General features: G+C 57.4%; 2 protein-coding genes across 6 annotated transcripts; one reads left to right on the forward strand and one right to left on the reverse strand.

Moving 5' to 3' along the window:
- Positions 1 to 5,624: 5,624 nt before the first annotated feature.
- Positions 5,625 to 10,391, forward strand: EIF5A (eukaryotic translation initiation factor 5A). Of its 3 annotated transcripts, none has more exons than XM_047831666.1 (6): positions 5,625 to 5,804; positions 7,713 to 7,898; positions 9,003 to 9,107; positions 9,276 to 9,407; positions 9,494 to 9,567; positions 9,728 to 10,391. In XM_047831666.1, exons 2-5 carry the CDS (start codon positions 7,734 to 7,736, stop codon positions 9,554 to 9,556), a joined length of 465 nt encoding a protein of 154 aa, XP_047687622.1. In that variant the 5' UTR covers positions 5,625 to 5,804; positions 7,713 to 7,733; the 3' UTR covers positions 9,557 to 9,567; positions 9,728 to 10,391. The 3 variants fall into 3 exon arrangements, with proteins under 3 accessions (XP_047687622.1, XP_047687624.1, XP_047687623.1); XM_047831668.1 differs by lacking the exon at positions 5,625 to 5,804 and adding an exon at positions 6,008 to 6,125; XM_047831667.1 differs by lacking the exon at positions 5,625 to 5,804 and adding an exon at positions 6,038 to 6,168.
- GPS2 (G protein pathway suppressor 2) lies at positions 8,322 to 13,278 on the reverse strand. 3 transcript variants are annotated; one of them, XM_047831661.1, is made up of 11 exons: positions 13,129 to 13,278; positions 12,806 to 12,968; positions 12,339 to 12,448; positions 12,148 to 12,260; positions 11,942 to 12,021; positions 11,768 to 11,850; positions 11,413 to 11,566; positions 11,234 to 11,323; positions 11,067 to 11,146; positions 10,875 to 10,970; positions 10,576 to 10,750 (listed from the first exon to the last, which is right to left on the reverse strand). In XM_047831661.1, the coding sequence occupies exons 2-11, from the start codon at positions 12,897 to 12,899 to the stop codon at positions 10,667 to 10,669; spliced, it is 984 nt and encodes a 327-aa protein (XP_047687617.1). In that variant the 5' UTR covers positions 12,900 to 12,968; positions 13,129 to 13,278; the 3' UTR covers positions 10,576 to 10,666. The 3 variants fall into 3 exon arrangements, with proteins under 3 accessions (XP_047687620.1, XP_047687617.1, XP_047687618.1); XM_047831662.1 differs by lacking the exon at positions 13,129 to 13,278 and having other exon boundaries at positions 11,234 to 11,302; positions 12,806 to 13,119; XM_047831664.1 differs by lacking the exons at positions 10,576 to 10,750; positions 10,875 to 10,970; positions 13,129 to 13,278 and adding an exon at positions 8,322 to 8,332 and having other exon boundaries at positions 11,054 to 11,146; positions 12,806 to 13,119.
- Positions 13,279 to 13,328: the final 50 nt, after the last annotated feature.

Raw genomic sequence — 13,328 nt, forward strand, 5'->3', positions numbered from 1 at the left:
TGTGACTGGCTTGCACACCCCATCGCTCTGATGGCTTCCCAAGACTCTCAGAATCCTGGAATCCTTTATTTTTTAAACTTTTTTTTTTTTTTTGAGAGACAGAGCACCAGCAGGGGAGGGGCGGGGGGGGGGGGGGTGCACCGAATCCGAAGCAGGCCCGACACCGGGCTCGAACTCACCAACCGTGAGATCACGACCTGAGCCGAAGTCAGACGCTGAACCCAGTGAGCCACCCAGGCGCCCCTAGTGTTAGACTAGCTTGACCTAACACTACTTTCTATATGTCAGAACCTCCTTTCCAATCAGTGCATGCTGCTAAATGTTACCAACCAGCTCTGGGAAATGGAAAACAACATCTGCCAATTTCCCTGATGTAAACACTTCCACTGTGGTCAATTTCAAGCTTCCAGGAAGACATTATTGAATGTGCTGTTAGGAAGAGGTGTGCACAATTGCTTCTTACAAACCTACACATGCAGCCTCCACCACACTGTTGGTTCCCTCCAAAGCCTCACTGCTTCTGCGGTGCCTGGGGGGGCTCAGTGGGTTAAGCGCCCGACTTCGGCTCAGGTCATGATCTCACAGTTTGTGAGTTTCGCCCGACTTCGGCTCAGGTCATGATCTCACAGTTTGTGAGTTTGAGAGCCCATGTCGGTGTCGGGCTCTGTGCTAACAGCCCGGAGCCTGGAGCCTGCTTCAAATTCTGTGTCTCCCTCTCTCTGTCTGCCTCAGACCCCCTCGCCCTCTGCCTCTGTCTCTCAATAATAAACATTAAAAAGAAATAAATAAGCATTTAACAACTTCAAACAAACAAACAAACAAACAAACAAAAACACACAAAACCTCACTGGTATTCCTTAAAATATTTTTCATACCACTGTTGCGACTCTTCTGCATAGCAAAAACGATTCCAAAATAGAAGGTTTGGAAAGTCTACCAGAAGAGATACAAACTTACTTGGCAAACTTCTTTCTCAGCAGAACGCTAAACTCTTACCCTCTGAGAAAGAAATGAGAAAATAATGAATCAGATGGATTGCCAGGACAGTATCCAAAGGCATTGAAAATCTATAGATGGGTAGCTGGAGAGTTCTCCCCGAATATCTGAATTTTAATCTTGGTGAGTGGGTGTAACCACAGAAGGTGGGAAAGAAATGCCATCTTAAGATAGAATCTGATCAAGTGCATTCAAATCAGTTCTCAAGAAAGAAATTTCTATGTGACCTAAAGGGGGTTGCTTGGTATGTAAATCATTAAAAAAAAAAAAAAAGACAGAGAGGTTCTCCAATGATTTTCAGGGGAGTTCTGATCCAAGATCATCACTATTCCAGGATTCTTTTTTTTTTTTAAAGGATTTTTTAAAATATTTATTTATTTTGAGAGAGACAGTGAGCTGAGGAGGGACAGAGACAGACAGACAGACAGATGCAAAGCAGGTTCTAGACTCTGAGCTGTCAGCACAGAGCCCAACGCAGGGCTCGAACCCATGATCTGTGAGATCATGACCTGAGCCAAAGTTGGATGCCTAACTGAGCCACCCGGGCTCCCTTTCCAGGATTCTTTTTGAAGGGGAGACAGACTGGCCTTTTCACAATGAGGACAGATGCACTGTGTTCTTCTGTTCTTAGAGCTGTGTGGTACCAAACGTTGGAGGACACGTAGCTAATTCCCTTGTCCGATGTCAAGGTTCCTTGACTAGATTTTGTCTTTCCACTTACACTTCCTTATAGAAAAGAACGGAGAGTTGGACCAGCCAACATAGACTTTCTGTTGCCCTTCCCCATTTCAGTTCATTTATAGAGAAGCTGATACTCCCACTTTTTGGTCAATCTATCATGAGTCTGATTAGCCAGAGCCTTTCCTCAACGGTACCTTTCCTCAACGGGAAATTAAGATCGATAGCGTACCGTGTATTTTCCAGGCACAATTCTAGTTGCTGGGAACACAATAACGAACCAGACAGGTTCCCAACCCTACACAGGTTATATTCCAGTGGAGAAAGCCAGACACGAGTAGAGCAATTGCACACATAAATGGATGTCACCAGTATGTGACAGGCTCTATGTCTGCTGTGAGGGCACATAACATGAGAAGCCCACTTAGTCTTGTAGCTCAGGAAAGGTGTCCCTCAAGAAGTGATTTGACTGGCCACGTAAACTGGGAGGGCTCCCAAAGCTGAGGACTCTGCCCTGGACCGTGGGGACTCCACACAGGCAATGCTGTGGTGCTTCGGCCGGGTACCAGGTACCTCATCACCCTACAATACTGAACAGTATTTTGCCCTTTTCTTCCTCTGAGTATGTAGAACTCCGTCTTTTGTCAAGGTTATCTGTGCCTTTTGGGGTGCCCAGATGGCTCAGTCTGTTAAGCGTCTACCTCTTGGTTCCTGCTCCGGTCATGATCTCATGGTTTGAGAAGTTCGAGCCCTGCATCGGGCTCTGCCCTGGCAGCACAGAGCCTGCTTGGGATTCTCTCTCTCTCTCTCTCTCTCTCTCTCTCTCTTTCTGTGTCTCTGTGCACCCCTACCCCCCACCTGCACAGCGTCTTGTCTCTCTCAAAATAAACTTAAAAAACAAAATTTGTTTTATTCATTTTTTTTTTTTTTACATTTATTTCTGAGAGACAGAGACAGAGCACGAGCAGGGGAGGGGCAGAGAGAGAGGGAGACCCAGAAGCCGAAGCAGGCTCCAGGCTCCGAGCCGTCAGCACAGAGCCGGACGCGGGGCTCGAACTCACAAACTGTGCGATCATGACAACCAAAGTCAGGCACTTAACTGAGCCACCCAGGCGCCCCCAAAAAACAAATTTAAGATTATCTGTGCCTTTTTTGAGTTTTGGATGGAAGTTGGCGAGGGTTGTTATCACTCAGTGCCCCTGTCATATCATGGAGCCTGTGCCTTAGGTCAGTGAGGACACTTCACCGATGTCTCAGGGAAGTGAATCAATTAAGACTGGCACATGACACACGGGAGGTACAGTCACACAAAGACGACAGCACTTTTTAAGGAATAACTTGATTGAAATATAATTCACATAACATCCAATTCAATTTTTTAAAGTGTACAATTCAGTGTTTTTTTAATATCTGAAGAATGGGACCATAGCTCCAATCAGTGTTAGAATATTTTCTTCAGCACAAAAGCCATACTCTGCCCCTCCCTGTACTCTTTAGCAGTCCCTCTCTGGCTCCCCATTTCCCTCTAACTTCTCAACACTAGGTGTCTACTGATCTATTTTCTGTCTCCATGGATTTACCTATTGTGGGCATGTCATGTAAGTGGAACTCTATATACTATGTGGTCTTTTGTGACCGACTTTCATTTAACACGTTTCAAGGTTAATCCATGTTGTAGCATTTACCCAGTACTCCATCCTTTTTTATTGCCCTGTAATATTTCGTTGTATGCATACACCATACTCTATTTATCTATTCATCAGTTGATGGGTTCCAGGAGTTTCTGCTTTTTGGGCTACGATGAACAACGCGGCTTTGAACATTCCTCTACAAGTTTTGGTAATTGAAGTGAAATTCACATGGCATAACACTAACCATTTTTTGTTGTTGCTGTTTTTTAACGTTTATTTATTTTTGAGACAGAGAGAGACAGAGCATGAACGGGGGAGGGCCAGAGAGAGGGAGACACAGAACCTGAAACAGGCTCCAGGCTCTGAGCTGTCAGCACAGAGCCCCACGCGGGGCTTGAACGCACGGACCGCGAGATCATGACCTGAGCCGATGTCGGCCGCTTAACCGAATGAGCCACCCAGGCGCCCCAACACTAACCATTTTTAGATCAATGAAGTGCCAGTTAGAGCATTGGGTGTTGTGCAACCCCCACCTTCACCTAATTCTGAAACGCTTCATCATTCCAAAATAAAACCCCCTGCCCATTAACCCCACTCCCTGGTCCCCTCATCCCCCAGCACCTGGCAACCCCCAATCTACTTTCTGCTTCTAGGATTTACCTATTCTGGATAGTTCTTGCCATTCATATCATAGGGTATGTGACCTTTTTTGTCTGACTTCTTTTACTTAGCAAGTATTTTTGAAGTTCATCTAGTGGAAGCAGGTATGAGTACTTCATTCCTGTTTTGTGACTGAATAATATTCCATTGTACACCCCCCCCCCCCTTTATCCATTCCTCTGTTGATGGATACTTGGGTTGTTCCTACCTTCTGACTACTGTCAATAACGCTGTTGTGAATATTTTCCTGCAAAGATTTAAGTAGCTTTTTTTTTTTTTAAATGATTTGGGGCATACACCTAAGAGAGTTGTTGGATCATATGGACAAACACATCTTTGAGAAGAGCAGGTAGGGGCTTTAAACAATGCGCCCAGACCCTTACGGGGGGAGGAGGGGGGTGGTGGTTTTGCGTTTTACAAAGGAAAAGGCGGAAACTTCAGAAAGCTGAGTGGAAGGAACGGGGAGTGATAGTGGACCACGCCGCATAAACGTATTAATTCAAGCCGGTGTTTGCGGTACGCATCTACCAGGTCACGGGATTCTAAAACAAAACAAGAACCAGATCCAGGGTTGGGGACTCCCAGCCCAGGTATGTGGCTGCTCGTCTTCTCTACAGGACTGCTGCCCGCCTGGTTTGCGGAAGCAAAGCAGGTGGCCACGAGGGTAGTGCCGGAAACCTGGAAACTGGAAGAAGACCACAGAGTTGCGGGAAAAGCGGCAGCTTTCTTCCCTAGGAGGAGAGCCAGAGAAATAAACCGCGAGAGACGGGTTGTCCCCTGCTTCGTGGTCGCCTTCCACGACTTGGAGAGCGTCAGCGGACCGTAACACGCCAGTCGGCTTTAGAGCTTTCCCAGGGTGCTCGCAGACAACTGCTGTGGAGCAGCCGGGGGGCCGGGATCGGGGAGAAATAAATGCCTTGCGAAGCTCCCTAGAGCTCAGCCGTACGGCAGCCGCCCCGGCGGCCCCGCACCCAGGGAATCGACAAGATGGTGGCCGCGACCCGGGCGCTCTAGCTCCCGGGCGAAACTCTATGGCAGGCCCGAGGCCGGGAGGTGAAGCTGAGATGGGCGGTAACCCGACCACACTAGCGCGCTAGGAAGCGTGAGCGGAAAGAGCTCTTGCGCGCATGCGTGGACGGGGGGGGGGGGGGGATGGGCTTTGAGACGAGGGGCCCACCCCGCAATGCAAGTTTTCTGAAACGTGTGAGTCGTTTAAGTCCAGTTAAAGCCGAGGTGGGGCGTTCCCAAGACGCATGCGTCCTAGCCGAGCCCAGCGCTACAGTGGCGTGGTCTTTTCAACGCCCGGCGTACAGACGACGTCTGAGGTGGAAGGGGCGGTCAGGATTCCCAACACGCATGCGTTCTGAGGCCGAGGCGTTCCCTTCGGAGGGTGTGGAGTGCAGGGCTCCTTATTGCGCAGGCGCGAGTCCCGTCCGGTAGGGGTAGTGGTCTATCACGGGAAGGGAAGAGGAGGTTGAAGGGCTTGAAAAACCGGGTGCGCCTGCGCACTGCCTACTGGTGGGAAGCTTTCTGGGTTGGGGAGGGGCGGGGTCACGCGTACGCGTCATTGGATGGGAAGGTGGGAGGGAGGGTGGAGATCGGGGAGGGTCTGTGCGCTTGCGCAGTGCGGGGGTGGAGGGCGGAGGGGATAGATAGCACGCTTGCGCGGCTGTCACAGGGCTGCTTGGTTGGTCAGTGGGGAGTCGGCGCCTGCGTACTAAGACCCGTGTGCAGCAGCGGCGGCGGCGGTAGAGGCGGCGGCGGCGGCGGCAGCGGGCTCGGAGGCAGCGGTTGGGCTCGCGGCGGGCGGACCGGGTCGAGTCAGTGCGTTCGCGCGAGGTGAGAGCGGGCAGGGCGCGCGTGCGCGGAACCTCGGCTGGGGCTTGGGAGCCGAGATGGAACTGCTCGAGGGTCGGGGAGGGGGCAAAGGGGAGCGGCGGCGGCCGCCGCACAGGGTTCGGTCCGCGAGCGGCGCGAGGTGCGGAGAGGCGCGGGAGCGCGCCCCGGTTGGCGCGCGGGGTGACGGTTGGGGCCGGCCGGGTGACGTTGGAGCGACGCAGGGCGGGGGACGGCGAGCCGCGAGGCCGCCACGCGGGAGAGGCCGCCGGGCGGCCACGCCGGGGCGAGGGCCGGGGGCCAGATCGGCCCGGAAGGGCCAAGGTACCTGGGCCGTTGAGAACCGGGCGCCGCGCGGCCACGTGAGGTGGGGGAGGGGGCTATTCGGTGAGAGGGCAAGTGGGGGGGGGGGCTGGCGGCCGGCCGGAGAAGGGGGGGAGGGGAGGCGGCGTGGCTCCGGCCTGGCGCGGCCTTTGAGGAGGGGGTGGCGGCGGCACCGGAAGTGTCCCCCCTACCGGAGGCTGCCCTCTGGGTCGGAGGCCGCATGGCCGAACGTGGACGGGGGCCGCATGGCAGCGCGGGGACCCCTCCCCCCAGATCCCGGCCACCGGAAGCCCCGGGAGGCCACATGGTGGGCGGGAGCCGGCAACCCCCAGCGCGGAGAGAGGTGGTCGGTCCTCGCGGGCGCCCAGGGTAGCTTGGAATTTTGGGGAGGGGGCGAAGGCTGAGGCCCGCACCTGATCTCCCCGGAGAGCCCGCTGCGGACATATGTTAGCGTGCCCCCGCCCCATGGGTCCCTGGCGCGCTACCCCCCCGCCCCGACTCCCCTGGGAAGTGAGGCGGCCAGCCAGGTGCGAGCAGCGCTCTCCCGTGCTGGGTGGCCGGAGAGACGGGGAGACTGAGGGCGATTGGACGGGAGCCCAGCTCTTTTCGGCCGCGCCGACAGCGCCTTAAAGTCCCGAGCAGAGGAACTCCCCGCTGTGATAGGTGCTCTTCACCTTGTCACGGTCTTCCTCCTTGTGTCTGATTTGCGGGCTCCTGCTTTCAGAGCCCCAACTCTGGCGGCCTAACAGAACTTCTGCTACTCACTACTCCCAGCGTTTTGCTTTCATTTTATTGTCATTCACGCTGCCCACTCCTCCACTTTCCACTGAGCGCACAGGCCCGGCCTGAAAAGCCGACAGGACCGGTGCATCCTGGGAAAAGGGGGAGGGCCCTCGAGGAGAGGCCGGGTTCCCGGGTTCCCTTTGGGAAACGAGATGGAGGTGTTTGGCAGGGGGAGAAGTTAGAGAACAGCTTTACTTTCTCTCCCTCGGCTGTGTCGGAAAAGGCCTGTTGGAGAGGCGGGAATCCCCCAAAGAGGCCTTGTGGTTTCCTGTACCAGTGACTGGCGCGTGTGGATCGGGTGGGGGGTGTAACAGACGGGTGGGGCCCTGTCCTCCGGTCTCCACCCTCCCCTCTCCCCGCTACGGTAGCCCCGCCCTTTTGCTGGCTCGCGGCTGCTCACCTAATTATAGCCCTGTTCTGTGTGGGGAAGAGGGGTGGTTGGTGGGTGGTTGGTTTCAGCGGCCAGTAACACCTGAGTCTCCCCCCGCCTCCCAGGAATTAGGCGTTTGCCCATCTTGGAGATTTGGCATCCTAACTCCCCAGAGCCTTCTGTTCCCGGGCCACCCCTTTAGCTTTCAGTTGGGCTAGGGGTCCGGCTTGTGTTCCCACCACTTCATATACACGCCCCATCTTACGGGTTTGTGGTCCCAACTCCGTATTTAACCTGGGCACTTTGACTTTCCTTTAGGCGGGTGATGGAACGGAGGGCTGGGGAAACTGAAGCCTGTTTCCAGAGAGCAGTGGGGCAGATGGAGAGCTCTGTTGACCTCCACCTCTACTGACTCCGCTTCTCTTTGACTCTAGTTGGAATCGAAGCCTCTTAAAATGGCAGATGATTTGGACTTCGAGACAGGAGATGCAGGGGCCTCAGCCACCTTCCCGATGCAGTGCTCAGCATTACGTAAGAATGGCTTTGTGGTGCTCAAAGGCCGGCCCTGTAAGATCGTGGAGATGTCTACCTCCAAGACTGGCAAGCACGGCCATGCCAAGGTTAGAATTGGATCTCTCCATCTCTCGCCTTCCCCACACTTCCCTCATCCGTGGGGCTCCCTGCAGCAAGCTGCCCTCAGTCCTAGTCCTCTCCATTCCCGGAGCTCTCTTTTTACCCCCCAGTTCCTTGTGTAGTGCTCAGCCCTGGCTACCTTCCACCTTCCCCCGGCCTTCAGCCTTTCGTTACCTCCTGTGCCCCGTCATTGCCTCGTGCCCGGTCCTCTTCCCCACTGGTGAGTCTCTAACTTTGCCAGGTGGTCTGGTCAGCAGCTCCTTCCTTCTTGGCTTCCACTTGTGGTTTTTCTTGCCTGGGGTTCTAGTTCCCAGGCTTTCCTAGTCCCACTACAGGGCAGCTTCCCCTGGAGGGGGCCAGCGTGCCTTGAGCTTCCAGATCCCCTCCTGCCCCACGCCCCGATGTCCGATGCAGCGTCACACTGTGTCTCCGCCTGCCCCTCTCCCGGAGTTTCCTGAGCCTCCACCTCGCTCTCTTGGATCTGGACGTTGTTGCTAGTGCTTGTCAGTTTTTTCTGCCCTCCCAAAACTCGACCTGACTCATCCTTGCTGGGGTTCTTGTGGTTTTGTTCCCTGGTCGGTTTGTCTTCTGTTGGCTCGGGGTTCACCCTGGGTCACCCCCAACGTCTGCGTCCTTGTCTGTGTTCTTTTGTGGCGTTTATTCCCTTTGCGTAATTTTCTGTCCCCGAAGCCGCCTCTTCTCAGCGCTCTTCCTTTCTTGTTGCTTCCTGTTTTCCCAAGTTCACCTTTTATGCTGATGTCCAGATGCTTTTCCAGATGTTCTGCCTAGAGTCCTCCCGGTCCCCTGGGCACATCGGTCAGTGTCCTGGTAGCTCAGGGTAACTGGCTGCTTGGAGCCTGCCCTCCTGTTTTCTTTGTGCTGTCAACCCCAAAGTCAAGGGCAGTCTTTCTGCCTCCTGTTCTTAAAGGCTTTAGTGCTTCTTTGGGCTGATTGGTTTAGTTCCAGCTCCCCTGGTCTTTTCCCTGACAACCTCGTCGGACTTCCCTCACCAGTCAGGAGCACCTCGAGCCTTTCTCTTTTCCATCCTAGAGCTTGGTCGGGTTTCTCTTTCATGTGATGCACACATACAGGTCCACCTGGTTGGTATTGACATCTTTACTGGCAAGAAATACGAAGATATCTGCCCGTCGACTCATAATATGGATGTCCCCAACATCAAAAGGAATGATTTCCAGGTATGTAGGTGGGTTAGTGGTTTGTCGGTGGCCATAGGTGACCGGGAGAGAGGGGAACGGCCGGAGAAGGGGTTTGGTGTTAGAGGTTTGCCACCAGTTTGTCCTCAGACCCTTTATCCTCCCCCCTACCTGGGCCAACCTGCAGCTTCCTTCCTCCTCTGCCCCCAGCTGATTGGCATCCAGGATGGGTATCTATCGCTGCTCCAGGACAGCGGGGAAGTGCGAGAGGACCTTCGTCTGCCCGAGGGAGACCTCGGCAAGGAGATTGAGCAGAAGTATGACTGCGGAGAAGAGATCCTGGTACGTGCCCCCCTCCCTCGGGCCTTGTGCCCAGCTCCTCTCCTCACACTGCTTCCTCTGACCTGATGCCTGACCTCCCCCCCCAGATCACGGTGCTGTCTGCCATGACAGAGGAGGCAGCAGTTGCAATCAAGGCCATGGCGAAATAAGTGGCTCCCAGGTGAGTGTGCCGGCTGCCCGTCCCCAGCCCCTGCACGTGCTCCGCGTCCCAGACAAAAGCTGCCTCAGTCCTGTTCCAGGTTCCCCTTTCTGCCCCAGCAGGGTCGCCCCCCCACCATGGACAGGACAGTCCAGTCTCACCAGGTGTCTCTCCTCCCCAGGGTGGCGGTGGCGGAAGCAGTGATCCTCCAGCCTGCAGAGGCCCCCTTCCCCAGCCTGGCCCAGCTCCGGCCCGGCCCCGGGCTGGACGACTCCTACACAATTTATTTGACGTTTTATTTTGGTTTCCCCCACACCCCCTCAATCTGTCGGGGAGCCCCTGCCCTTCATCTTGCTCCCTTGGCCAGGAGTGAGTGACCCATGGCCTTGGCGAAGTTGTCCTCCTCTTCTCCCCTCGCACTACAGTCCTGGTCGGGGAGAGGGGGCGGGTGCTGCTTGTGGTTTAGTGGGTTTTGTTTGGTTTTTGTTTTCTTTCTTTTTTTCTTTTTTTTTTTTTTAAATTCAATCTGGAATCAGAAAGCTGTGGATTCTGGCAAATGGTCCCTGTGCCCTTCCCCCACTCATCCCTGCTCTGGTCCCTTGCTCCCCTTGGCCCTTGACCCCAAGCACCACCCCACAGACTGGGGACCAGCCCCCTCTCCTGCCTATGTCTCTCCCCAAATCCCTTTAGCTGGGGAGGGAAGAGGAGGAGAGGGGAGGGGACCTGCCCCCTCCTCAGGCATCTGGGAGGGCCCTGCCCCCACGGGCTTCACCCTTTCCTGTGGGCTCTCTCCCCGACACATTTGTTAAAATCAAACCTGAATAAAACTACAAGTTTAATATGAAGGCCCCAATTCAGTTGCTTCTTTGAATTGAATGGGCATTTGCGGACTGGAGGGGAGATGAGAAATCCTGTCCACCAAACTCGGCCATCCGTTCACTTGCTGTGCATCTGCCGGCCACCCCGCCCCTCCAGAGAGCCCTGGCCGCCTCCGGGTGAGGCCACACAAACAGCAGCAGCAGCCAGGGGCACTGGCAGGTAGATTTTATTGGACCGGGACACACCGGGGACCCTCACCCACGGCGGGGGGTGGGGGGAGGCCGAAGATAAAATCTGACGGTCACTTGTGGTAGAATCGCGGGTTCTGGCTGTGCTGGATGAAAGGGAGCCGAGGGCCAGGTTGGCTGGTGGCCGCAAAGCCCGACTGGTGGCAGTGACGAGAGGGGGGGTTCGGTCAGCGAGCACCCTCTCCCTCCAAGCCCTTGAGCCCCCCCCCCCCCCCCGAGTGGGAAGGTGGGGGTCTGGGCGCACCTGGCTCCCTACCTTACCTTTCCTGCCGGTTGCATCTGCACAGGGAGCTGGGGAGAGGCCAGCAGTCCAGGGGCTGGATGCAGAGCTTGGGGATGCATGGGGCGCAGGGAGGACTGCGGAGAGGAGAGTCAGGACCGGAGGCAGCCGGGGGCTCCCCTGAGCACAGCGCTTCCCCTGAACTCCCAAGACCCCATACTGTCCATACTCACAGAGTCCGAGAAGGCGGTCTGCTGGTTGGCGTGCTCCATCGGCTTCTGTAAGGACAGGGCGCCACCCGGCTGCAGGAATCCTAGGGAGGGAAGGAGGGGGGTGTGACGCAGCCACCGGGGGTGGGGGAGGTGGGGAGGGCAGGGTGCTCGCGCAGGGGTGTCGTCACCTGTCTGGGTGGGCTGGAAGTGGCCGTGCACTGCGTAGGGCTGTGGCTGCGGCTGCGACAGGTACTGCACTGCGGGGAACGCCGAAGGCGCTGAGGAAGGGACGACGCACGGCCATCAGAGCCTCCTCGTCTCGGTCTTGCTAGAGTTCCCCCCCCCCCCCCCCGGGCCCACCACTCACCTCTGAGCTGCTGGCTAGGGCTATAGGCCGGTTGCGTGGGGCCGTAGTGCGGCGGGGGCTGAGCGGTCCCATAGGCACCGCCGGGGCTGCCTTGGAATTGACCGTGCTCTGGGGTCCCTGCGAAAGCCGCCGCTGAGCCCACGTAATGCCGAGTCTGAGGAGGGAGGACGAGAGCTGGCCGCTGTAAACTCCGAGGCGGGACCTCGGGGGCCCACCGTGCCGGCTTTCCCCCACACCGTGAAGGGTCCGACGCCAGTAACGCCCATCATCTGAGTGCTGGGTCACTAAGGGCGCCTAGGTGTGGGTGGGAGAGGTCGGGGGAGAACAGGCCGGGATGCCCCATCCTACTCCTTACTGTAAGCACTTGGGGCCCGAACATCTGTTTGGCCCTGTCAGCCGCCATGAGGGTGCCTGGGCGATTGTGTCCTCCAGGGCTCCCTAGGGAGGGACAGGGGCTTCATGAGGCCGGAAGGGGTGGCTGTGACCCCCAGGAGGGCCCGTTTGGACATGCGGTCTCTCCACTCCTCACCCTGCATGCTGAGGAGGTGCGTTCCCGTGTGGACCGTCAGGCTCTGCTGGTACGCAGCTGATGTCAGAGTGGTGAGGTCACTGGGGCGAAAGGCGGGCGCGTCAGAGTCGGGGACAGGCGCCCCCTTTTGCCACTAGACGCCGGGCGTTGTCACCCGATCCCAGTTACACCCTGCCCCGATTTTATTTTTAGCTCTCCAGTCTCACCTCTGCTCCTTTCGCCTCCGTTTCTCCTCCTCGTGTAAAACTTTCTTGAGCTGCAAGAAAAGCTGGTGCTTCTCCTCTTGTAAGGCCAAAAGCTTCTCCTGCAGTTTCAGGATCTGAGAAGCGAGGGGGGCAGAGATGAAGGCAAGAGGGCCAGAGGGAAAGCGCTGTGAGAGATCAGGGGACTCGCTCACTTGCTCCTTGGTCTCCTCCAGAGACATTCTCTCTTCCATCTCCTTTTTCTTTCTCCTCTCCTGCTCCTCCTTCATCTTCTGTTCCATCATCTTGTCCACCTCTTCCTCTTCTGGAGAGAGAGTCGGGCGGAATGGGAAAACGGCAGGGTGGTTAACAAAGCGGCCTGGTGCGCACCGCGGGCCAGCGAGGCCTGGTCACCACGATGCTCCTCGTGCCTATCTCGGCAATGGCTCTTTCCCCGCCGAGGGGGCAGGCGGGTGGGTCTAGTAGGTGCTCTCCAAGGTCCTTCCCGACCCAAGGGTTCTGGAGCGGAGACCTGGCCTCCGACTTCCACCACCCGCGGGGCTGTCTCATCCTAACTGCGGCGCGGCCGCGGCGGCGCGCTGCACGGCCCGGGGTGGAGGCCTGCTCCGGGGAAGCGGCGCCTCCCCGGGGCCCTGTGTCCTCCCGCTCGGGCCCGGCTCACCTTGCCGCTTGCGCTCCCGCTCCATCATGATGTGCCGGTGCAACGCCCGGGCCATGGCGTTGGAAAGCTTGGGGCGCTCCAGGAGCGCGGGCATGATGCCGCCGGGGGCGCTCGGGCCGTGGGCGCCCGGCTCTGTCACTGACTGCCAGACCTCGGACCGGGCCTACCGGGAGGCGGGCGCTCAGGGCGAATCGCGCCCGGCCGGCAGAGGCGGAAGCCCTCCCGCCGCCCCCCTCCGCCCGGCCGGCCCCGGGGGCCCCCGCGTGCGCCGGCGGGCCGGGGTCTCCTGCCTCGGCGCTGCCCGCCCCCCGGCCCCTCCCTACCCGCCTGCTCTGCGCTTTCTCCGCGGCTCCTGCGCGCCTCGGCCGCGCGTCACATCCGGCCGCCCGGCCGACTCCTTCCGGAGCCGGGGCGGCCGCCGGCCTCGCGGGTCGGGCGCAGGGAAGGGCGGAAGCGGCCGCGACGGGTGCCGGCGGCGGTCAAACCCCTTCGCCGCGGCCCGCGCCCCCGGCGGGGCGGGCCC

This window comes from Prionailurus viverrinus, chromosome E1, assembly GCF_022837055.1.
Source record: "Prionailurus viverrinus isolate Anna chromosome E1, UM_Priviv_1.0, whole genome shotgun sequence".
Lineage (NCBI taxonomy): Eukaryota > Metazoa > Chordata > Mammalia > Carnivora > Felidae > Prionailurus > Prionailurus viverrinus.

What these genes read in the sequence shown, in the direction of transcription:
- GPS2 (XM_047831661.1), bottom strand. Translation starts at nt 12,899, where the DNA reads ATGCCCGCGCTCCTGGAGCGCCCCAAGCTTTCCAACGCCATGGCCCGG. An exon ending in GCACCTCCTCAGCATGCAGG is followed by an intron (nt 11,851 to 11,941) that starts GTGAGGAGTGGA and finishes GTCCCTCCCTAG; the next exon opens with GGAGCCCTGGAGGACACAAT. An exon ending in AGATGCAACCGGCAGGAAAG is followed by an intron (nt 10,751 to 10,874) that starts GTAAGGTAGGGA and finishes CACTGCCACCAG; the next exon opens with TCGGGCTTTGCGGCCACCAG.
- EIF5A (XM_047831666.1), top strand. Translation starts at nt 7,734, where the DNA reads ATGGCAGATGATTTGGACTTCGAGACAGGAGATGCAGGGGCCTCAGCC. An exon ending in GCAAGCACGGCCATGCCAAG is followed by an intron (nt 7,899 to 9,002) that starts GTTAGAATTGGA and finishes GCACACATACAG; the next exon opens with GTCCACCTGGTTGGTATTGA. An exon ending in ACTGCGGAGAAGAGATCCTG is followed by an intron (nt 9,408 to 9,493) that starts GTACGTGCCCCC and finishes CTCCCCCCCCAG; the next exon opens with ATCACGGTGCTGTCTGCCAT.